At 37.7% G+C, this 26,000-nt stretch overlaps 1 protein-coding gene across 3 annotated transcripts in view; it reads left to right on the top strand.

Annotated features, from left to right (window-relative positions):
• The window catches only part of NFATC3 (nuclear factor of activated T cells 3), a 78,037-nt gene extending 57,089 nt beyond the window's left edge, over nucleotides 1-20,948 (top strand). The window contains exons 10-11 of one of the 3 annotated variants that reach the window (XR_014229109.1): nucleotides 4,979-5,171; nucleotides 7,738-7,777. Coding sequence is in view for 2 of the 3 variants with exons in the window: in XM_082320909.1 (XP_082177035.1) it covers nucleotides 7,738-7,839; nucleotides 17,565-17,689 (227 nt within the window). In the remaining variant the exon portion in view is untranslated. Of the gene's footprint in view, nucleotides 1-4,978; nucleotides 5,172-7,737; nucleotides 7,840-17,564 lie in introns of those variants that run through there. The other 2 variants (XM_082320909.1, XM_082320910.1) reach the window with 2 other exon arrangements.
• The last annotated feature ends 5,052 nt before the right edge of the window (nucleotides 20,949-26,000 follow it).

Raw genomic sequence — 26,000 nt, 5'->3', positions numbered from 1 at the left:
CTCCACACCCAGAAAAAGAGATGTAGAAATAAATAAAATCCAACTAAATACTGTAGTTAAACTTTTCACGATAGAAGCAGAAGTGTTTAGCATTTACGAGCATATTGGCAGTTTGTTTATACTTGTTCAGAAATTAAAATGAATGCACAGTAAAAAGAAAGCAAATTTTTCCCCTATATCACACTTATTAGCTGCTTTTAGAAACTATTTCCATTGCTTAACACAGTGAAATTACAGAGTTGTTTCTGTGCTGAGAAGGACATCAAGTCACAAGAAAAGCTGCAAGAGCCACACTTAAAGCGTGGCCACTTGCTAATAATTTAGAGAAGTATAATCAATAAACATATGAGTCAAATGGCCACAGCTTTATTAATTTCTTTTTTAAATAATGCTTGCTATGGAAGTTTAAAGAAGGTCTGATAACTGGTGATTAAACTATACACTTCCTATATGGACAATTGAACAGGGTTTTAAATGCTAAACTAGCACTTGGCAGCAACAATACGTTTGCAAGCATAGAGATTACCTTCATTTCAGTTTCATGTTACCACCATTCGATGATTGCTGGGGGGGTTGGGTTTGGTGGGGTTTTTTGTTTTGTTTTTTTGGGGGGGGGGGGGGGTGTTGTTGTTTTTTTTTTAATTTCCAATCTGCAAATACAAATCAGATGTCTAGCCTGAACCCTGCTGTTCCAAAAACCTTGAAGGACATAGTGAGAAGAAACAAGCTGCTCAGTTCTCTCAACATGAGTAAATACTTCCTCTGCTTAATCAGCTTTAAATAAAAAACATGTTTAGACAGGAACACTTTTTTTTATAATGTACCTAACATATTACTGTGGTTTAAAAAAATAATCTCAAAATTTTTCTTTTGTGTTTAATTGAATTTTAGTTTCCGTACAAATAGAGCTAGACACAAATAGCAAATCAGTTATTTTACATTAATGTTACAACAATTAAGGAAAAAAAATCCAAACATAATTGCATACATAAATGAATGTTGACACAGTATGTTCTCCCAGCTAATATATCAAACCTGAAAGCTACATTTAATTGGAAAATAGGTTTTTAAGGGTTACCAATTAAGGTGAATAAACCTCTCAAAATAAAACACTAAGGTAAAGCCAATTGAAAATTTTATAAAGCATGTCTGGATTACTGACCTTAAATATTTAAGTCAGTAGTCTTAAAAAACATAAACAAAAAACTGAAAAAAAAAAACCAAAAACCCTGACTCCATAAATAATCTTCTTTCATTTAAGTAACATGCACTATTTCAAAATTAGCATAGTAGATATTTTCTTTGCCAAGAAAATAAAATATTTTAAGACATTTTAAAAAAAATTTGAGTGTAGTATGGAAGTGCTACCTCATGATAAAATTAGTCCAGGAATTACTAAGCTGTTTAGTTTGACAGAGTAGGATTTAAAATTCTTTAAAAAAAACCCAAAAAAACCCAAAACAAACAAACAAAAAACCACAACAACAAAACACACACATCACACCACCACCCACCACCCCCCCCAAAACACACACACCCCCCACCTACAGAAGTGGCAGTCTGGATAGTAGTTACATAAATTCCTTTAAGCAAGGTTCCTAAAAGTGAATCTTACTGCCTCTTCAGCCAACATTCAGGCTTTTTCTTCAAAACATACCAAAAAAAGCCAAATCCATGACTTGATACAGAACTACAAAGCTGTTTCATCCATCGGTGCTCAAGCCAAGTGCATCTGGCTTAGTCTTGATCCAGCATCTCCTGGAAGGTGCAACACATCTGAATTGACCATTTATAGATTCTCTGCAAAGTCAAATATGCTTGCCAGTGACCAGAATGGAGTATCTTTTTAAATTTTGTTGTATTCCTTTGCCCTTTACCAGTTAGAGCAAGCTGGGCTCTGTTCAGACTATGAGTGAAAAAGGATGACATAATTTAAAGGCAGATCCTCTACCTGGGTGCCTGAATAAAGTACACTTTTTCCTCCCTGCTTTTTTTTTTTCCCCTACTGAAGTTTGTGTGGCTCTTTGTTTTCTTGTTTTTCAACAGGATCTGACCGATGTCTGTCTTTAGGCTTTTCTTATCTCCACCTTGAATTTGCTCTTTTGTTTGGCTTCCCCTCTTCCATCCTTGCTCCCTACAGGAACCACTTTCTAATTCACTTGGAGAAACAAGAGATCAAAATGCATGAGGACACCTAGGTTCACCTGATACTACACAAAACATTTGAAACATAACACAATTTCAAAGTAATTTGTACTGTATGCTACTGCTTAAAAGGTGTTCTGAAAAACAGTAATTCTTGCGGTTTAGGTCTTTGCAATAGTCAATCCGCACAAGCTGGTAAACTTTTCGACTGGAACTACGTAAAAGCAGCTTCTTGCTCTTTATTGGTCCCCTCTGCTTCCCCCCCTTGCCCCTGGTACGTCGGACCTTCTTTTTGCCTTAACATCTTTCAGCAAGTCTGCCCAACTCCCCAGGCTAACAGTTCCCTGTGCAGACAGCACGGAAGATTTAGGGCTGCAAACAAGGCAGCTGGAATGACAAGAAACAGGCGGTTGATCATTTCTGTCTTTTCCCATATCCATCATCCGTACTGTGCTGTTATATACTCATCTATTAAAGGTCCCATTTCTTCCCCACTTGGAAAAAAAAAGCAAGCTAGTAGAAGTTAGACTCCATCTAGTTGTATGATGAGGCCTTGTTAATTGTTTTTCCCTGCTCCGTTTTTAAAAAGTGCTCCTAGTGTGGTGGTTTACATATCCCACTGTCAGGTTTTAGATTTAATTCTATTCTAATACTGTTGATGTAAAATTTAATCTCTTGTGGTTTGCAGTTTAGGAGTGAGTTTACCTTGGATTTCATGGCTTTCTACAGTGATGAGGTTTCTAACATGTACAACTGTATTTAACCATTTTTAAGGTATTATGTTAGGCTGTATTCAGCAAATCAGGATGACCTTCTACTAATCCTCTTAGATTTTGTTACTCATTGCATCTCCATTACATAAAGCTGGAGATTAAAAAATCCAGTATGTGGATTTACTATAAATCATAACTAGAAATCCTCTAACCGTTTTGTGTACATAAAGCAATAAGTCTGCTTTGTCAGACACATTCCATGTAGAATTCTAAGCCATTTGCATTCACTCATTTTAATAGTTCTGTGATAACTCTCTAGTTGATAAATTCTCTTGCTGGGAAGCTTAGAGATTATTCTGATCTTTGCTAGAAAATCTGTACGTCTTTACAGGTAGCTTTTTACTGTAGCTTCAGCTTAACTTCTGGAGAATCACAGTAGTAACTAGTAAAAAAGTACTGGAGAATGACTGTACTTTGTATTTCTCTATATATTTAAAACTTATGCATTAACAGGTCATTCTTAATTAAGGCAGCATCCTGCCAAACAGAGCATTGAAGGTCTACAGAAACAAAAAATACTGAATGCTAGATTCTAGCTTAGTATGAAGGAGAGCAGCTCAGAAACCTGTCTTGCTGGTGCAGCTCAAACTTGAGATGTTCTTGAGATGTACATCTCAAAGGCAAGGATTTTTTTACTGTCTCCTAAGCATGGAACAGAATGTTGCATCTTGCAGCAAGCATGCCCGATGTGGATTTGTGTAACAAGACCTCCAGCCTACATTGTACATGGAACTCTCAGAATATTCCTGTTGATAAAAGGCATTCCAAAAATTATACTAGTATAAATTGTTTAGTAAGGTTGTGTTCAAACTCCTCCTTTCTTAGTATTCTGTATGTGAAATATATAGTCAAGCAGTATGGGGATAGCAATAAAAAGCAGTTTACCTTTCTAATTCTTCTCATAAGCTTATGAGCTCCTGCAGTGAAGTGTTGAGGTTGAATAAGGTGATAAGGCAGAACCTGAAATGTATTGAAAGAGAATGGGGATCTACTTCTAGAAACGGGTGTTAGGAATGAAATAGAGAAAGATCCAAACTGAGCAGTAGATTAAAAGGAAAAGGTGGGAACAGTGAGGAAAGGTGAAGAGAATGTTACTCATCTGGGGCTCTCAACAGTTAAAGGATGCTATGACCATATCTTCTTGTGGGTTCATTCACTGTGTTCATAAAATCTGTGCCAGCAAGGCATCTGTTGAGAAGGCCCAGATAAATCCTCATGTATCTATGACCAGCTGATGTATGAAACTTCCTATTTGCCTCCGACAGCCACAGAACACCTTGTAACTAGTTCAAAGTAAGCTCAACTAGTTGCACCACTGCAAAAAGATTGCCATTTAAGAATTAGAAGAGGTTAGAAACTTAGTCTGTGAATGTCAGTGGTATGTCTACATCAGGGTGCAGATGCTTGCAACAGTAGCGGAACTGGAAGGAGTTAGGCACGCCCTTGCGACGCTGGCAAAAACACGCTTAGACACTTTTGCACTGCTTTCCACTGCGCAGCATGTGTTCTTCAGCTCCGAGGTTCATGCTTAATACTTACTGTGTTAGGCTCCTCCATCTTCTTGCGTGAGAGAGAGGGGTAATCATATGACTTAAATGAGTTTGTTTCACTGTGATACATAAATGCAGAGTGTGACATCATAACCATGACATGAACAGGGATATTTATTTGTTACTGTACCAAATAACTGCAGAGCTTGTGCTGTGACCCTGCAGGCACATTTAGCCTGTGTATATAGCTGTAAACATAATGTGCACAGGAAAACTATACTCCTCCTAACATTTCATACAGCCTTATTTTATCAGGTAATAACAAAATAAAGTACTTCTTCGTGAAGTTGGCATTGAACCTGAAATTACTAAAAGTAAGGCTGTCTTATGGCTTGAAACGGCGACTTGCAAGGCAACCCACCATGTCCTTGATAGTTTGCCATTGCAAACTTGGCCTGCCATATGACTGGTTTTGATCACAAACCAACAGCATCAGCTGGCTGCTCTGCAGCAGAGAAGACTGAGGGTTAATTATAGCCTGGCAGCTTTTTTTTTTTTTTTTTTTTTTAGGGAAAGTTGACACTGTACTACTTGCTGGTCATGTGGAGTCAAAACCAGGCTAAATATACTGCACTACCCAACGTGACGTAGCTGCAGGGATTCTTCACATAAATGCAGCTGATAGAGTTCTGTCTGGAGTTGGTGAAAGAAGGCCTATATCCGAGGACGTGTGTGCTGCAGTCTATCCAAAACATTCTTTGAGGTTTACTGATCCTCATTACCTCTGTAAATAGAGCAATTCACTCATCTGGCCTCTAAAACACAGATTCCTGTGCGGATGCAGCAAAACTACCAAACCTAGGCGGTTGATGTGATCTGCCATACAATTACATCAAACTTCTTTTTGCAAAGCGTATTAAAAAAACCCACTCTGTGCTACTTACGCTAGTGACACTGTAAACAATCGTGCATTCCAGAATATTTTTGGGATCTACTTTTCTAAAACCAATACATCTTCTCATTTAAGTCCCGTTGCCCACACATCCTACTTCAGTTCAGTAGTAGTAAAGGAAAGGATACACAGGCTAAACTTTTAATCAGGTAGTGCTACAAAAAATGAAGTTGCTTGACTCCTGTAGGGAGAAATCCTGAAAACCAAATGGTGTAACTCCAGCAGTGTTTTGGTCTGCCTGTATCCGTAATAGAACTCTTAATTTTAAGCTGACTTACTGCTTTGACCCAAATCTGGTGCAGATAATTGAGGGTTTAAATTTTTTCTTATCCTTTCTTTACCTAAGGGAGGAGCCAAGACAAAGAGGTCGTTCATAAAAGTATGAATTTTTCATCAGTTAAATAGATAGACCTACAGGATGTCAGTTTTCTTGATTTCTATTGAAATTTAATAGTTTTCACTTTAGTGCTGTATTCTTTGGGTAAAAAACACATTTCAGTATTGCTTAAGGAAGTAAAAACCTTTCTCAAATGTTTATGAAATTATGAGGTAGAAAGGTATTTTTAATGTATGTTTATCTGGTACCTCAAGTTCTATCTAACTTCAGTGTGCGTTGAACAAAATCTTTATGCTATATTACACACTTTAAAAGGCTGTTGCTTTATTTTCCACGTTTCACGAACAACAAATATTGTGTGCCTGAGGCAAGTGCATGCTTCATTCTAGAAGGTGCTGGCTGGAGACGTGTTACATGTGCTACGTATGACATGTTTTGTCAGGGATTTATAAAAGCAAAACCTCAGTACTGTCAGCAGCTTTGTTAGGACGTGCAAGAACCTCAGAATCCCTTTATCTATGAAATTAATTAGAAAAATTGCTCAGAATCCTATTTCTCTGCTAAAGTGACAGATAATCCTTACTGTATAAGCTATGCAGACTTTATGGTGCAGAGACTGTTGCTTAGAAGAGCTAATTAGCTCCACTGTTCTCTCTGGAGGCTTTTTGTCAGTGTGTTTGTTGTCTGCTCCTTTGAAAGCCTGAGCTTTAAAGACGATTGCCCATAAAAGTTAATTTGTTTCGTCCCAAGGTAGTTTCCTGCCCATCTCCCTGGATTCATTAGATCTTTATTTAAATGTCACTTTCTTGCTTGTTCTACCATAGTTGGTGGGAAAAATGTTCTTTTCTTAGTCTCCTATTATTTGACAAGAATTTGTCCTTCATTTACTCCTTTCCTTCAAAATGGCAGTGGACATTTTCATTGAAACCCAGATAATGCTTTCCACTCCCTGTTTAAATACATGTAACTTTATGCTTTAAACAATTAAGCATAAGAAGTAACTTGAACTGCTTGAATTTCAGGAGGAAGTAAGCATAGACTCTTTCATTCTCCCAGGAGTCATCCCTAAGCAGGGCTTAGAAATCATGCTGGCGAAGCAAATGTGTGGCTCCATCCAGAAGACACAAACTAGCCAGATTCCAGAGCAATTTTGTTAATTGTACTAAAGCCTAATTTACTAAACTTGCAGCTCTGTCTTGGGCAAGAAAAAAAGAAAACAAACCCAACCCAGTCTACTGGTGTAAGGTCTCTGCATAGCCACTAATCACAACTGAATAACCACGCACTTGTTGGTTAAAGTAATAAATACACTATTCTGCATTCATTTTGCCTCCAGGAAAACCAGTTCCATGGAATACAGTTCTCCGCTTCCTCCTTGGTTTCTCACAGTGCCTTGGTCTGATAGAGCCACCTATACCAAGATAATACTTAGGTTTCTGACACTTCAAACTGTGTGTGGCCTGGCTGCAGATCAGTACCTTGGGCAAAACGTTCAGATAGCCTGACAAGTAAAGGCGAAGCTAACAGCTGTTCACAGCAACAGTTTCCTTTGTTTAAAGGATAGGAAAAATAAAAATAAAGGTTTTATTTACTAGTACTCTTTTGTCTACCTTGTTCAGTGGCGGTGCTGTCAAGGGGCATAAGCACTTTTATTTTGACCACAGTAAGTAAAGCAGATTGAGGAAATTGCAGGAGGAATGGTCTCAACTAACACAAATACTAAAATGAAATTTATGTAGTATAAAATTTGTGATGATACAACTAAGCAGACATCCAAAAATATTAACCATTACCTTTATGGCTCTGGCTGCTAACTGAAAAGTAACTAAATATACAAGATAAGCGATATTGGTTTTAATAGGCACTCTGATAATTTATAAGTAGTTACTTATGTCAACATATGTAGTACTTGTGAATGAAACTGGGTATTTGAAGTTAGTGCTATTAAAAGAAAACTGAAAGTCACTTCCTGGTTGAGTGAACTGTAACTTCTTGGTTTAGTCCAGTCAGTAGTTATGTCTGTCTTCTTCTCTGACACAGACAGTTTTATCTCTGACCTGGAATACCAGCCATCAGGTTCAACACAGAAATGGACTCAACATTCAGCACTCATGTCCAACTCCTATGTGGAAAATCTAGAGGGTGAGTCTGCTTACTGAAATGCTTCAATGTTTGAAATTGGAGCACGAAGGAAAGGGGAAAGTGTTTTAATAGTCTTAACATCTACAAGTGAAAAGTGCTATGTAATACTGAAGTATTGCTATAACTGGACACCTGTGTATTCTGAAATAGCTGGAAATTCAGAAGTTGTGAACCAGGTGTACGCTCATTCAGTAAAAACCTCCACTTCAAGTACATATAGCTGCCACAGAACTTCCTGAGTGCTGTAGGATCTAGTCAAACAACAGAAGAGGATATGAAAATCTTAAGCCAAATACGGGCAAGGTTGTAGACTGGCCAGATCAGTTAACTGTGGGAAATTTAAAATGTTTCTCCTTTTTTAAAAAGATGAAACAATGTCAATTTAAATAGATGGAATACAGTGGCATGCACTACAAATCTAAGTATTAGGAATACAGATTCATAAATAGATTTCTAGTTGAATGCGCACTATAATTGGGAAAGATCGACTGGATTTATTTTAAGATGCTTTGAGCTTCTTTGTTTCACATATAAACAAGATAATTATGCACTATGACTTTTAAATAGTAACAATATTAGAAATTGAAGCATGGTATATTGGTCGTGTTTGTCTTTATACTCATCCTTCTTAATTGTTTTTCATTTTATTACAAACATGCCTAAAATGCCAAAGAACTATGCTGTCCCTTTTTTTTAATATATGTACACAAACATACATATAAACACATGTAACACATTTTACTTCCCCTTAGATTTTTAAAGGGGAACACCTGTAAGTGTACAGGAGATTTGGGATTCTTAACAGTAAAGTAGCCAAGCTCTGTGTATAGTCTTAATAAAACTCTCACACATTAGCATGTAGACTGATCTTAAGTTTGCTCATGAAACTAAAATAAATCATGATGTTGGTCTTTTACCATCTTTCAAAAAACTGACTTAGTTCTGCTTTCCTTATGTATCAAAATGTTGTTAGTAAGGTAAGTAGCTACTATTCAGAATGGCAAAACTAGGGAAAGAACTCTCTACACTAAGTTGACATTTCTATATCTTGAAACGGCAAATCGGTTAGTAAAATGCCAGTTATGGCTTAGATTATTTCTGTGTTCTAGACTATATCCTGTGCAACTCAGAATCTGGTAGGTATAGAATAATTGTTGAAGAGCAGGAGTTCTTGAAAAATGAAAACTCAATTAAATAATAAAACAACCCCCAAATACAAGTATCATCAACTAAAGAGTGGCACACAGGTTGGCAAACCCCAAACTTAATTATTTAAGAAATGTATGCTGACAGGTCCCTTTTAAAAAGGGCACACAAACAGCAAACCAGACCCAGAGAGAAATATGCTTACACACAAATGCTAGCACCTGAGAAATCCAATTGAGAAATATGGCATTTTTTTAAATTAAAATAATGGGTATTTTAGGTATTTGCTGTAAGAAAGGTAGTGTGCAAGATGATGTTGACTCAGGAAAGTTAGTAGAATGGTTCTGTGCCTTGAAGAATGCTTAGTGTCAAATCAGACAAGCTAACTGTACCAACTAGTAGTACAGAATGCTTACAGATTTAATGTTCGGGCTTAAACTAGGAAGAGTATAGCTTCTAAATTATACCGCTGAACAGGAGAGCAACTGTAACTATAGTGTGCTGCGGGAGTTCAGACAATCTGCAAAGGCAGGAAATACACTAATGGAATACTTGAGTCATCCTTTATAGAATGGGTAAGCGTGATGACTGCTTCACAGAGCACTAAGTCATGAGAAGAACCCACAAGGGGAAACATCTCTTTATTTGGTCCAAAGGAGCATACAGGAACTGCTTCAAAAAAAAGTAAAAATTAACAAATCTTTCTTTGTTTTGTAGCAGTTTCAGCATTACAGGCTGTGACAAACTTCAAAAAGGGAACTATAGGAAAACAATAAAACTTACTTAAGAAAAAATAGGTGGTGAAAAGGGTAAAGTAGTTGCAAGCAGTCTGCAAACTATTTATGAAGGTTCAAATTCAAGGGTACAACTACTCTGCAGTGAGAGACACTACAAGCTGCTTCCAAATGCAGAAAACAGAAAAGAACATGAAAATTATTAGGTTAAATGTGAAACCTGACCAACAGATGACAAATCAGCAACACAGTTAAAGTTAGATTAATGAACTTACTTAGAAAGTTTTTTGTGTTGATGTTCATAGTTGAGGAACTAGAGATTCTCGTGCCAAAGTCCTTTGAAAAAGGGACATGTTGCAGGACTCAAGTTGAAGTATCAGTAAAGACATTTCGGAACAAACAGATAAACAGACAGTGGCAACTCACCTCAACTAGATGACATGACAGACAACAGCTCTGAAAGAGTAAGCAACAGTTGAACTCCTAACTGTAATGTATAACCTCTTGCTTAAATCTGATTCGGAGCCAGGGGACTGGAAGTTGGTAAATGTGATGCTGCTGCTGCTCAGCTATTCAGAATAGTGAAAAAACTGTCTAGAAACATCTATGGGAAGACCTTGTGATTAAAGAAAATCAGATAGTTAAAGGAGTGGAAATTATGGTACAGAAAGGCAAAAAAACCTGCCCTAATTCCATACATACAGTAACAAGCTCTCTGAACTATTCTCATTTAAAACTGTCTTGAATTTAAAATGGACAATTCTATGAAAACTTGCTCGGTAGTGTTAAAAGTAGTCTTAAAAGGGTGAATAAATGTTAGGAATGTTTAGGAAGCCAGAAGAGCATGAACAAATGCTACTATATAGATCTGTATGTGCCTACATCTTGCCCTGAGATCACAAAAGGATTCGATGTATACACGTTGTTTTGTGGGGTATTTCAGTTAAGGACAGGTAGCTTGACCAAAGATTTGGAACAGAAGTTAGGTTGAATCAGCTAGGGCTCTCCAGCCAGAAAAATGAATGACAAGAATATGCTAAGAATAATAAAATGAATGGGTGGCACGGACAAAGTAATGGAAAAATACTTCTTGGGAGAGAAAATAATAAAAGTGTCCACTAAGTAATCATGCAGCAAGTTCAACACGTATAAAAAGCATTGCTATAGCTATACGTAGTTAACCTTTGGAACTGTCTCAGAATGTTGCGGATGACAGAATTTTGCACAGACCTTAAAGACCCTGGGGAGAGAAATCCAAATGGGACCACTCAGCACAAAAGATACTGTCTCTGGCTCAGGAATTCCCTAGGACTAACACATTTTGGAGGCTGATGGAACACCCTGGGGAAGCATCATGGTGTTTCCCTAGGTCTCTACTATTGCCCATTACATACCTAATGATTTGTGATCTGAACTGGTTTACTTGTAGTTCTCCATGGAGGTTTTCAGGCAGTATTTTTGACCTACAAAAACCTAAAATGCTTTATAACTGCCTGTTAGAGAGATTCTCTTGTCCTGTAGAAAGTATAGATGCTGATTATAGATTACCAGCTTCCTGCAAGGGAAAAGAGGTCGCTTGCACTATTCCCAGAAAGGCCTTTAGGTTCAGGAATTGCTTGTATTTTCCTTTGTGCTCCAGTACAAAATATTCATCTCTTAGCCTTCACAGAGATAGGGGGAATTAAGTACAGAGCTGTTTAGAAGCATGCTAGAATTCAGTTGGCATTTGATTTTAAAAGGTAATGCCTTTACTTCTCATGTTAGAACTTCAAACACCTGTCTATCTTGGAGATCATGCTACATCTAAATGTGTTTTTATTCTAATTTAAAATATTCAGTAAGGTGGTACAGGTATACAAGTTGACTGACAAATTATGGATCGGTCTCACACTGAGAGAATAAATTAAGGTGACGTTGTAGAATTGATTAAACAATCCAGTGGGGAAGAAAGCACAGATCTTTTAAAAACGTATCAAAGCACCAGTTCCTCTTTTAGGAACTTGTTACTCTAAATTCGTAATTTTTTAAAAAACATTATTCAAAACAGTCAGCAACTTATTAAAAGTTGCCCCAGCTTTCATGATGTTGTCATGCTTCATAACACAAGAGCTTTGTTCTATTCAAATCAGCAAACAGGGGTAACTTTTTGTAGGTGACAGTTTCTCCGGAGAGGCTGGTCAGTCCTGCTCACAGGACGCATCTCTGTTGGAACAGCTGATAAGATTACTACCCCTAGCTGTATGTGTCACTCGCTGCACAAATGGCCGAGCTGTTCAACCTAATTTTAGTTTATCGTCAAACTCTGGATTGTGAATTGCAACGGTTTTAAGAGATCTTCGCGAACAGTCTGGCTGTTCATGCAGCAAACAGCTGGAGCAATAACTTTATCAGCTGTCCCAGTGCAAGGCTTCAGCGACCAAGAGGCAAAGCCCTCAGCCTAAAAGATAAGGGCAGGGGGTGGGGGGAGGAGGCCTCTGAGGAGCTGTGGCCCAGTTTTCTGTCAATCTCAGTGGCTCGGCTGTCTTTCATGTGTGCAGTCAGCAGGGACTTAAAAAGGCAAACAGAACACTCTGTGAAATCAAAACAGTGGGAACAACCCAGTCAAACAGAATAGTTTTACAAGCTTGACAGCAAATCCAAAACTCAGAGCTAGTTACCTTCTACTTGGTTCTGCTGGTATTGATGTTAGTATGCTGCTTAATTTTTTTGAAAAGTTATGGGGGCTTGAGCCTCCATATGACTTTCAGTGCTTTTGCAATGCAGCACAGAGGGGGAAGAACAAACCAAACCAAACCACAAAAAACTTTGCAATACAATACTACAGTATCACCAGTATTGACAGGTCCGATCTAGTCTGTCTGTAGCAGAAGGCTTTCTCCCCACCATGTTAAATTCTGTTCTGTACAATCTATTTTTAACTATTAGTATAAATTTACCAGCCAGCTTACACTATGTATAAATACTAGGGAAGAAAAAGATGAAACTATGCAAATAAAGTAACAGCTGAAATCTGGGATAACTGCCAAAGAGGTCAATTAAATAGACATTGGAAAGTTGTTAAAATCATTTCCATTTCACAGCCTGATTAAAAAAAAAAAAAAAAAAAAAGCTGTATTGCCTTTTGATCCATGCCATATCTGACAAACAAGTTTTCAAAATGCAGTTATCACTTTTGTAGTGGAAGAATCTGCTATATTTCTATACAGTGTAGTGTGTGCCACCCCGCTCTCTCTTGATCTGGTCCAGTTTTCAAGATTAGCAACCTGGATTGTTAGCACATAAAACATTTGATAACACTTTTGATGCTGTCCACTCAATTGACACTGATCCTCCAAAACAATTTTAGGTTGTACTCAACTAAATGAGTACTAAATATTAGCTACATCTCTGTAATTATTGAGTATGTAAAATATTGCTGGTTCCTCATCTCTTGACAGTAGAGGTCCAGCCATCAGAACACCTGGCACCAAACATACCAAACAGGCAGTGATTTAATAGGGTGGGCAGGGAAGAAGGTAGTAAGTTGAAGGAGTCAAGGTCCTACTCACAGAACTGTTCACCTCCATCTTAAGTCTCATGAGATTGCCTCTCTTCAAAGAGGCAACAGAAGTATAAAATACACAACACAACTGAGCCTGGCAGACAGACCATAGAGAACCTTAACAACATACTCGAGATCGGTTTCAATGAGTCCGGAACAAGCTCTGCAGCCTTCCCCTAGAAACTTTTGCTGAAGAAAGGAAGGAATTGTATTTAAAAAAAAAAAAAAAAAAAAAAGTGCATGTATTAAAAAAGCCATGCATCTTGGTTTCCCAGTATCTAGTTACTAACTGGCTGGCTTTTAAGGTTAAGCAACAGGGCATATGAAATCTTTCTAGCTATATTTCTAGGACAGCATAGCCCATGCAGCCCATAGTTGAAAATAGGAAAGGTGGAATAAAGTGTTCTTCTGGAAGTACAGAAAAGTTGTTTTCTTTCATTTGTAAAGCATCATCAGTGTAGCCTGAACTCAGGACTGTCAAATTGACTTCCTGTCCCAGTTTGTCACCTAAGATCTTGGATTTTGCTAGACAACATTCTAGAAAACCTGTGTTTATGCTCATGAATTGAGTTTTCAGTTTTAATCACAGACCACTAAATGTTCTGTGATTAACCCCATGTAGAGGAAGGTAATGTGTCATGCATTCGAACACTAACCTTTGGATTTCTGTTTTAGCCTTTAAACAAACACGATTTTCTCCATCACAAATTAATACAAAAAGGAAAACGCCATATGATTTCACCACCAGTCTTGTACATTTCTATGTAGGATTTTAACTCTTCTTACCGACTACATGACTTACATTTTAAACTTCTTTAATTTATATCACTCCACCTTCATATAAAGCCAAACGCTCCCCAATTTAGATATATGCAAGCATCTCATTATTTGCTGCCTTAAAGCTAAGTTGTACATCTCTTTGCTGAGCTGTTCCAAAGGACTTCCAGGCTGCCTAATTTTGGTAAATATTCAACCAACCTTCTCTAGAAAAGCTGCTTTCCTGGTTTAAATGCCCATTTCTCCATCTGCTAGCCTGCATGCTAGATCAGTGCTCCCCACTACCCCATTCATCCCTTCCGCCGCTCACAAGCGTGCTGGGCACAGCCAGTCAGGCAGCAGGCCCAGGCCTCGCTTAGCCCGTTACCGCATCGCTCCCGATACCGCCCTGCCCAGTTGTCTCAAACCTGGCAGCCAGACTATTGCACCGCAAAAGGTTAGAGCGCTTTGATCTCAGCTGCTGGCTTCTGCAGGCTGTGCTTTCTTTGAAGCATTTTTAGCATCATCTGTACATAATCTAAATCAACATATAGTCTTCCAGAGTCTATGGGCTTCTCCCAGCCATTTGTTGCTTACAGATTTCCAGACAGCTGAAATGGGCACTCTTGGGAAGTATAAAATAGGAAGATGTGTTAGTCAGGAGGCTATGGTCTGTGAAAAAGTGAACATACGCCTCTGCCAGACACAGCAGAAAAAGGATTCTGGCCTTTTATTTAGGTCTGCATGGTGCTCTGACAAAACACCAATTTAGATACTTGTTAGTTAAACAAAACAACCCGCCAAACAAAAAAAAACCACACTCGCTTGCATACTGGTTGGGTTTAAAAATGAGCAATCCTAACAAAGTTACTGTGGCAAGTAAAACTACTCCACTAGAATTTGCTGTTGGGAAGAAGACAAGGTACTGCCTTTCCCTTAGAAGTAGTAGGTGTTTCTCATTTAAATCCATATAAACCAGGTAAATCTGTATTGGCCACATGCTAAAAATGTTGCCAAAAGTTCTCCAACAGCAAAATGAAAGGTATGACAGAGGTATCGCACTGAGCTATAAAACAGCTTCTTGTAAACAAATCGATGATGATTTAAAAAAAAAACAACAACCAACACAAACTAACCTGTAACTTTAATTTAATACTCTACGTAATGAATTATGCAGAACTTTGGCAAACAAAACACCACATGACCAGCTATTGTATTCACAGTGTCATGTGATTTAAGGAAAATTTAATGCCACGTGGCTACATGCTGTTCAGTCAAGCACCTTTGCCTGTGGGAACTACAAAACGTTGCAAGAGTATAGACCAGTTTGTTCTGATGTTGCCGGTACAGATACATACCATCTATCAAAACTTCAAGGAAGTAACAGTCTAATAATTTCAAAATATAAAAGGTATTTAGCTATGTTGTTTTTTATCCTACCGCTCATCAAAGTTTTAGTAGTACTGAACAGCTGCAATATTTGATTTGCACAAAGCAACTGTTCACTAGCATACAGTAGATAATAGCTGTGAGAGGTCCGGTAATTAGAGCAAGCTAATGAGTGCCCTGACAGAAACTGGTGGAGCATAGTTCTTATAAGTGAACACATCTAAATTTTGTTGGCTTTTTTTCTTTAAAAAAATCTTGTTTTTTTAACAGCTGTTTACTTATGCATTGTGTTGGCATAATAAAAGTACTTGGAAAAGTATCCTACCTGCAGTCACACAATTTTCAGTGTCATAGTGCCAGTTAAGTTCATGGAATGAAAGATTTTTCTGAAGCCCAATAAGCTGCAAGTCTTGTAATGCTCCAGGGAATTGGTTATTACATAGCTCATCTGAACTGTTTTAACCTTTGGGCTGCCATAACGTGTATTTTAAACAAACTGTCCTTGCATTCATGCAAGAGAATACCATTGCCATTGATTGACTTTTAGATAACAAATACCTCTTCCATGGTTACATACGGGTATATGACATAAGGTTATCTTAAAGCTTTCCTAAGTAAAGTAAAAGAATGTAGACAAAACTTGTTTTCAGACTTGGATTTTATATACGTTATACGTACTTCAGAGCATTCACAATCTTACTACATTTTCTTTCAGACCCACTTACGCTACTGCTGCAGCAAAAGGCAATGCTCAGACTGTTGAACACTCTATAAACATCAAGAGCAATTTACACTACCTGTAGATTGATTTTGTTATGCTTCTACCAGACAGGAATGCTTAGTAGGAAGCTAAATTCTGCTACGGAAAATTCAGGAAGCACTAAGAAGGGTGGTGAGGTATATCAATATTGTTCTGTAAAGTTTCCCAATGGAGAACAAAAGAGCAAAAGCCTAGGTTCCAAATCTGTGAAGATTTTCAATAGAAGCAGTTTACTAACAATACAGAACATTCTTATTTTTACTAGGAATGGTCCTTACTCAACAAAAGGATCCCATTAAATGCCTGTTTATAGAAGGTCCAAACAAACTCACATCAGAGCTTTGCTTTTATTACTATAATTCAGCATATGCAAAGTTTTGCTGAATAAGAGATACCTACTGCCACTCAATCATGGAAAACAACACGATTGACTGCCTCTTCTAACTACTAAACAATAATTTATATTCTGATAAACTAATATTTATCTAAATTTTTTTGTTACTGTTTAATGTGATATTTTTCATCTCCACTTAGAATATTATTCAGTGTTCTTAGTTAAACTTACCATTGCCCATTTTGTAAGATGGACATTTATATCACTGCATTTACACTTATCCATTAAAATAATTATTTTTATCATCTTCCAAACTCAATTGTGCTGCAATCAATTATCTAGGCTTCAGAGTAACGCTCCAAAATTGTCATTTGTTGATAACTTCAGTGCTGCTTTGTCATATTCACAGTGGTGTCTCTCACTTGTAAGTAGTAATAGTTGACTAACCTTTGCTGAATTTGACACACACACAGACACACAAACTGATAGGACTTGCATGTTAGTCAATCTTAATTCTTCACTATAGAAAAGTTGACAACTAAGGAAGATTTTGTTACTGCAGTTTCAGAAATGCAAGTATTCAGAAAACTGGCCAATTAAATAGGTATATAGTATTAAGAAGAATATTCTATTAATCCAAATCCAAGTTCTGAGGAAGTTCTGTAAGTAGCTTGAAAGAGCCAAGAGTTATTAGAGTTATTTGTTGTGCCTGTAACACTCTTGAACAGAAAGAGTTCTGTGGGGAAATCGGTACTAAACTGACCTATGCTGTGCCTTTCAGTTACCTGGTTGTCATGCGTATGTATGTGCTTGTTTTCTTCAAGTGTTTTAGGGATTCTCCAACATGGATCATGGTAAGTACAAAGTGTAATACTAGGAGAAACTAGAACTTTTCCAACCCCCTTGCTCAACTGTTACTGAAGTTAGGTTCCTCATTCATCCTCTGTTACTTAACTGCATCAAGGCTTAGCACTGAAATGTTTCTTTTTTAAAAGGGATACACTGATGAGTTCTGCCTTTTGGAAAGCAGAAAAAATGTCACTTTTTAATTTTTTTTTTTTATAGTGAATGAGATCATAGGAAGAGATATGTCACAGATCTCGGTGTCACATGGAACAACAGTGGCCAGCCAGTCTGCACGTACGTGTCCTGGATCTCTGGAGACAAGAATATCTGATGGAATCCAGTAACGGACAAGCTTACAACTAAACATCCATGAAAACTTCACAGTTTCTCTGAGTATTTCTTCATCCTCTTCCTCTTTAGACTTACTGTGCTTCCAACTCTGTGGCCTTTATGAACTGGAACAGTGGATCCTTGCAAAGCCCTTTTAGTGGGTTACATTTTTGATGTAGAGACAGAGCATTTTAATTATAGTTCCTCAGATGCTGTAAAGAGACTTCTTAAAATGGACACACAGAATCTACACCAGATATTTTAACTGTTTTAAAGTTACAAACAAGCTTTGCTTTTTGCATTTAAATAGAATACTTTTATATTGTAAGTGCTTCAGATGTGTGGAGATGTTAGTTTGCTCTTATAATATTCACAGTACTGAATGTGGAAAAAGATTTAATACACATCCTTCAGTGTGCTGCTTTCCCTTAGAGATAGTATAGTTTGTAACTGATGATTTGTAACACCTTTTGGTCATTTTGGAAAGCCTTTAAAGCTTCTATTGTTTAATTTTTTTTTAATATGATCTTCCAGTGGCAAATCATACCTGTCATCTGAAGCCAATGCCATGGAAGCCATTGTGTATACCAATACCGTAGTGTTTTCTTTCTTAGATTCATAGGAAGCAAAGCCAAATGTAGATCTGCACTTGTTTATAAACTGAAAATGTTACTTGATAGGCTGCAAAAAGACCATTCCATCATGAAAGTGTTGGGATAGAAATGACATTCCAAAATCTAACTTTTGTAACTTTGTGGATAATCTTCCTGTTCTTTATTAGCACAGGCTCTTTCTCGAAATAGCTTTTTCTTAGAAAGTTACATTTGTAATCAAATTTGAGCAGTAGGATTTTAGATTAAAGAACAGCAACATCAAAGCCATGTTAGATACAGGAGAAATTTTAATATTTGCTGAGGATCTAAGTGTTCCTGTTATCCCTACAGAATGTGGTTTTGAAGTCACTAAGTCAGTGGCATTCAAGTTTTCCATGCAATAAATCATTTGATCACGTCTGTATCTTTTATACGCTGTATGCCTGACCATGCCACTTGTAAGTCCTAAGGAGATGACAATTACAGTTCCTTAAATTTAGGCTGTTTATAAATGTCAGTTTGCTAAAAAGTAATTTACTGTGAATTAGTGATTAGGTAGTATAATTTGCCCGTGTTTAATTGTAAATGTGTGAAGCAGAAGCTACCAAAGAAACACACAAGATGCATAGCAGCAGTAAACTTGCTGCTGTGCTCAAAGGATGCATTTCCCTTACCCACATAACCCGATACCTTTGAAACAATCTGTTTACATAGTTATTAAAAATCTCAGGCCTCTATGATTAGAAACCTAGGAGAGGATCTGAAACCACCTGCTTAGGCCACAAACATTTCCCTCCCCCAGAAGACACTGTCGTTTACAAAGCTTTCTGATGTGGAACATACAGGGTACAACAGTCACAGCAAAGTAAGATCAGAAATACACTGAACCTCAAAACGTTTAAGATACTAGCTTTAGCTCCTCATTTGGGTGAGCCGTGATGCTCTAACAAAAATTAAGAGCGAATACAGTCAAAAATTTTGAAATATAGAAAGTGTACTTGCATTGAAACTAGTTCAGATAATTGTGGACATTTTAGTGCTCTAACACACGTGGAGCACATGCCTCTTTCTGTAGAAAATGACTGTAGACCCTTAAAGTTACAGTAAAATGGTCTTAAAGTGAATACCCTTACTGAATTATAATACCTGTAAGAGTAAGCACAGATTCTCCTGATGTTGCATTTTGGCAGACAGTCATGGGGAAGGCTTCCCATTGAGCCTTTTGCAGGCAAAACATTACACCTAAATTTAAGTCAGCGCCCAAGCAATACCATTAAAGTAGCTATAATTGCATCTTCGTAATAGCTGAATCGTGAACTTTTTAAAAGACCATACATTAAGCGGGTGAAATTATAACTCTTTATCTTGTACTTCCTTTTAAGAGTGCAGCCTAAGGCTACTATCTTGATGTTTCATAGTTATTTCAAACAACTTAATGCAAGGCCACTACGTGCATCCTGGGAATCTTAAGCATCCTTTTTGTGAATGTATTGTTCAATGGTGCAAATCTTTAAATTTGCAGAAAAAAATTGGCAGGGCTGTAATCCGAAAAGCGCGATATTGTAATTGTCCCTCAGCAATGGTGCTTTACTCTGTCCTCTACTCATTTACGTTAAAGATCCTAGAAAAGGATTCACATGCTCAGAAATACACCTACTTAGGTTTTTAACACCTTAAAAAAACCAAACAAAACCACACAACACTGTAAACTATGTAATTGTCTTCAGACTGTGCGCTGGTGGCAAGGCATGTTCCAGTTTTCATTCATGTATTGGGTCTTTTGCATTAACCATTGTTTGTAGGAGAATTCTAACTTAAAAGCTTTTCATACTGTATGGGATTTATGCTCCTTTATCCTACTGGTACAGACTCTCCTTGCAAGTTCTCCAAGTAGCTGGAATTCACACTGTACCTAAAATGTAGGAGCCCAAACAATCCAGAGTTGCTATGCACTAAATTTTCTGATGCCTTTAAATACCTTGATGCCTGTAGACATAGAGATGCTTTCCTATTTAAAAATGAAATAAAAAAAAAAATATAGCTTTGGATACTAAAGCAGTTTTGTATTTGCCTTGTAAAAGCTTCAATACAAGGGTCTTAATTTTATTTTAGCTTGTGTGATAACGTAGGTAAAGACTGTTAATCTTGTATAATTTTAGTGATATAAAAAGCACACAATCTCTATTGGACTATGCAAATTTAATTAAACAACAGAACCTGGCAACTGTTGATCTTTTGTTGGCATCCACTTCCTTGCCCTTAAGTCCTTTCTTCTTCCCGAGTACTTTTCCAAAACTTCTTAATAATTTAGATTATCCTGAAGGAAAGCCTTAATGATGAGGTAGCTTTTCTATAAGGAGGGTCAAAGATCAATGTTAAAAACAAAAAATTAAGGGGTAGTATATTAATCTGGGGGAGGAGGAGGGGGTGATTTCTGAAATTACCTTGAACTAGCAATCTGAATTTCTGTAGTAAAACTTTCCTGTTACCGGGGAACTGCCATCCTTTTTAAACCAAAGAATGAAAATAACATGACAGTTTTGTTCTGATACAAACAAAGCTTTGAAACTCTATTTTTGATACTCATAACGGATGTCATTCCTTGAGGTTCGGAAATCATTCAAATTGAAGTTTTATATTTAAAAATGTGGGACAATAAAGATTAAGTTCTAGATGTTTACAGAGCCTTGTATTGTAATTTCATGTACATTTTGTATTTTAAACATTTTTGTAAGTTATGATTGCAGTGCTACTTGCAGAAATAAAGGGAAGAACTTGCATTTAGGCTCTTAAATCATAGTGTTCAAATAAATAAAAAGAATGCAAATGTGTTGTCATTTATTTAAAATGCAGACCCAAACGCAGAGTGGGAAGAAACTCCCTATTTGCAATGCAGTGGTAAACAGCTATGCTCAGTTGCGACACATGAAATGACGGACATTTAATATTCCTCCTAGAAGAGTCGCGGTTTTGAAGCAATACGATAAGAGTTTGAGGCTCAACTTAGAGCCAGCAACAGTCAGCCTATGCATACGTAATGAATGATCGGCAGTGCTGACAGAGTATCGGCTTGCACAATAGCTAGTGATTTCCTGTTTGCAAGTATCATTGCTTCAATTAGACGATCACAAGATTATTTTGAGAAATTGTTATTCAGGGAGCGCAAAATAAATAGTAATTTCCATTCCTGAAAGGATGTTATCATAGGTAAGATGCAGTTAAACTGTTTCAGAAATAGGTGTAGAATTCCTACAAAGTCTACGTTATTTGTGGAATCTTGGCTGATCAAGCAGTACTCAGGGAAATGCTGTTGGGAATGGTACAGTAGATTCAGGCCTTAAAAATCTTTTCAGTAGCACTGATATCACTGAGATGAGATACAGATTTTTATCTTCCTTGCAGTTTTGTTACAGGGTCTTTTATTTCTCTGTGGAATCCCTGGGCGTATTAAGGTACGCAAGTGTCCCAAACTCAACGTTGAAGCAAAAGCTCTGGCCTTTGGTTAGCAACGCACACCTGCCCGAGAGAGAAAAGGAGCAGCGATCACCGAGTGATCTCCTACTCACATTGCACGGCAAGGACACGGGCCAGTTGAGGATTAGCCTCTTATTTAGAGTACATGTCCTGACTGATTACCTTCACCAATGTTTTTTATCTATAAATATAGCAGAAAGGGGTAGCTACAGTGCCAGTAACTGAACACGAAGTAATTATATCTGAGTTTTACTAAAAATAGCACAAGGAGTTTGAAAGCTGTTCCACATGTTTTCTAGTATGATTACCCAGTATATAATTAGCATATACCAACACTAGTAATAATCCGTGGATTGACTGCATATACTTTACTGTCAATTCAAGTTGTCTTTCAGATGCAAATAGGCTGAAGGCTGATTCACCAGGATTGATAGACTAGGAGAGATGAGAGGATATGCCGTCGTGCCAGGGCGTTTAAATCCGAGCACAGCTAACCCTGAGCTCTCACGCTGACACCCGTATCTGTTGTATTGCAGAGAGGAGACTTTATTCCAGGCATTGTGAAAACATCACTTCTACCTTGCAAAACACTGGGTTTGTAATTTCAGGTAATCGGAGAGAAGGAATGTCTTGTTAAAGTCAGTTCCTTTAGAAGAGTAACCAGAAGTTTCTGTTCATTTAGGACCCAAACCCAAAGGAAGTGCTGGCAGAAATCAAGGCCTTTTAATTCTCTTATTGTAGCTAGTATTTCCATACAATATTCCACAGCACTACTTGTGCTGTCTGCTTCCCTCTGCTTGTTTCCAGGCTTCTGTCCCTCTCCTGCCATCTCTCCCAGCCCAACTCAAAATACCACTGCATGCTTTGAATCCAATGCTTACTCCACTGGAGTGAATTAGGTGAGGCTTGAGATCTTTTCCAAATGATACCCTCACCGTCCCCCCGCCCCCTCTTTGGCTTTAATTAATTTACAAGAATAATATTCAGGAACTACCCACTGCTGTAGTGATTAAAGTATCAAGGTATGTGAAAGGGCATTAAGAGCATACTCAGTTCAACATGGAAAAGAAAAAGGATTTCTAATATATTTAAACTCATGCACGGTTTTGCATACAGACTTGTCTGGTCACAGAAGTTAACACCAAACTTTTATTCTGCCTACTAAAAAGGACATTTATCAGTCATTCTTAGCACACAAAAAGCATTGTCATTTGCTGAGATTCTCTACAAAATGAAGATTCTCTATTATTTTACAATAGCCTACTGTTACCTGTTACCAGTAACACCTCCTTCATGTAAAAGAGAATAGAAGGAAAAAAATTAACCAGACTTTAAGATAAAGAAGCGATAAAAATAGGATACTTGCTTTGCAAAGGCTTGTATGTACCATGAATTTTGTTTTAGAAAAGACTGATCTGCTAGAGAAGTCAAGCTATACAAGTTCTCCGAGCTGTTTCTGCAAATTCAGAGTGAAGCTTTTGTTGGCGTATTATTATTAAAGTTTATTATCTTTAAATATTGTCTGGAAACTGGGAAGGAAAAAAAAAAAAAAAAAAAAAAACCAAACCCAAACTTCTCTCTTCCTTACTGTCATTGTTGTGACATCTGCTGGTAAGAGCTGGAAGAGTGTTTGCAGTCTGTGCTTGCTCCCATTACAAGGGCTCTCCCTCCAAAAAGAAAAAAAGTCATTCTATGACATTTCTCATTTGACACCTTTATGCATAAAAATACCTAGTTAAGTGTTGGTGCAATTGATGTATATCACAAAGAAATGCATACAGTCATAGATACAAAAAACCTTGAATAGCTCATGCCTGAATAGGCCAAAGAGAAGCCACACCAAGCTGCCTGTGCATAGCTTAGCCTGTTAGCAAGCTACGTTAACTTCTGTGCACATTTAATAATTTAGTCCTGACCTCTTCATACACTGCAGAAAGAGTTAAACCTTCCATAAAGAAACACCTGGAACATCTCTCAGAAACCCAATTGCATATACATGGTGATAATGAAACGCAAGCATTTAAGAGGAGAATAATAAAACTGGGTGGGCAAATAAGCAAAGAACAACAACAAGAAAGAAAAGTCAGAGTCACTGTTTGTTTTTCTCAGCAAAGCCATGTTTTGGTGCAAGATCATTAATTAACAAGCCCAATATTATTAAAAGTAGTTTTTGTGACATCTAGATACACGTAGATCTTTCTCAAATCAGCCATTTGATGCCTGAGGGCCTCAGCCCTTGCAGATTTATTTCAAAAGACAATGTTACCATTCAACATTTCTTACAGAAAGATTCACTGTGACAAAGCAAATAAAAAAGACAAATATATTGACGATAAACACTTCTGCACATAGGAGCTGTGTTACCTATAAAGATAAAAGGGAACCAATGAAAGTATAAAAAGTTGGGTCTGGAAGAAATCAAAAAGATGTACAGCGTGGGAAATTCCTGAGGGGTGGACAGACTGATTTCTCCAGGTAAGAGGGTGGGGAGCATGGGCTAAAGGGCTTGAAAATGATATAGGCAAGACAGTCTGAAAGTAATGAAGAGCCGTTCTGATCAAAGAGGTCCTGCCCCTTGCATCTAGAAGTTCAAGGCCAAGAGGTAACTCTGATAGTTCATATTGCAAATAATTGTGTGTCCAAAGAAGGGCAATGAGGCTGGTGAAGGGTCTAGAGCCCCAGTCTTATGAGGAGCGGCTGAGGGAGCTGGGGTTGTTTAGCCTGGAGAAGAGGAGACTGAGGGGAGACCTTATTGCTCTCTACAACTACCTGAAAGGAGGCTGTAGCGAGGTGGGGGTCGGTCTCTTCTCCCTAGTAACAAGCGACAGGACGAGAGGAAACGGCCTCGAGCTGCATCAGGGGAAGTTTAGGTTGGATATTAGGAAAAACTTTACTGAAAGGGCAGTCAGGCACTGGCACAGGCTGCCCAGGGAAGTGGTTGAGTCCCCATCCCTGGGGATATTTAAAAGACAGGTAGACATGGTAGGTACATGGTTTAGTGGTGGACTTGGCAGTGCTAGGTTAATGGTTGGACTTGATGATCTTAAGGGTCTTTTCCAACCTAAACCATTCTATGATTCTATAACTGACAGTGAGTATTTGAACCCCAGATGCTGTTTGTTGGGTGTTTGCTTTTTTTCCCCCCACCAGTCTTAATAATCAGACTCCACTTTTGTTTCTAGTATCAATGCAGCTCCATCCTCCCACCCACTCATACTCTTTCCTATCTACCTGACCTCTAGTATATGAGAAACACTACTGCTAGTCTGCTTTTTTTTTCCCTGTAATTTTTGATCAATGTGTCATAGTTTTCAAAGAAAGTGATGCACCTAAAGAGGACAGACATTCATGAAAATATTGCTTGGGAATGCAGCGTTGGATAGTCAGTGGTATCACATGAAATAAGTTGGAGGGAAAAGGGAGCAACTGCTTTTAGAAGTTCTTGTGTCAGTGGAATGAGAAATGACTGATGACTTGGAAAGGTCCTTCTTTAATAAGAAGCAGAGAAGACAAGGAAGCAGACTGATGAAAATCTTGTCAGTTGGGAAAGCGAATGTTTCTAAGAAAACAGGTAGTTTTAAAAAACAATAAGTACCTCCACACCTTAACAACTGTAGCACCTAGTACCAAACATACAAGTTCCCAAGCCAAACTTCTTAGCATACTAGATCTTCTGCAACTAGAAAGAGTAAAGCTAGCATAGCGCTGGCTTTAACACTAACATCAGCTTTTGGGGTTTAATCTGGTATTCAGCATTTTTTCAGGACAAGGCATGAAAGGTCAAGGTTGCCTTCCTAAATTTAATACAGCTTGGTACAAAAGGTGCGATGGATTCTCTCTGCCAAGGTGGCAACAACACTACAAGAAACACACACAACACAGAATAGCTGAACGCTCTCCCAGTTCTCTTACACGCATCATAAGTTTTTGCTCACTGAAATAAAGGGATCTGTTTGTAAATATTCCATGAACTCCCCAGTGTATCCACCAGCCAAGTCTTTCTTACAATGTGTTGGAAAAGGACAAGATAAACTTTTAGAAGTCAGTATGTCACTGTTTTCAAGTAGGAAATTCTGCGAGTATGATGTAAGAACAGATTTTTCCAGTCTTCTGTCATTTGAACAACTGCCTTCAAAGCTGCTGCACAGCCTGCTCCAAAGCACTGGTTTTCTACGATTTAATGAATTATGTTTTAGTTTTAAGGTCTGGCATTGTAAGAAATGCATCATAATAAAGATGCAACCATTTAGAAATCAGA

Source organism: Platalea leucorodia, assembly GCF_965183815.1.
Source record: "Platalea leucorodia genome assembly, chromosome: 8".
Classification (NCBI taxonomy): Eukaryota; Metazoa; Chordata; class Aves; order Pelecaniformes; family Threskiornithidae; genus Platalea; species Platalea leucorodia.
The sequence above is the reverse complement of the archived record's forward strand: the minus strand, read 5'-3'. Positions and strand labels throughout refer to the sequence as shown.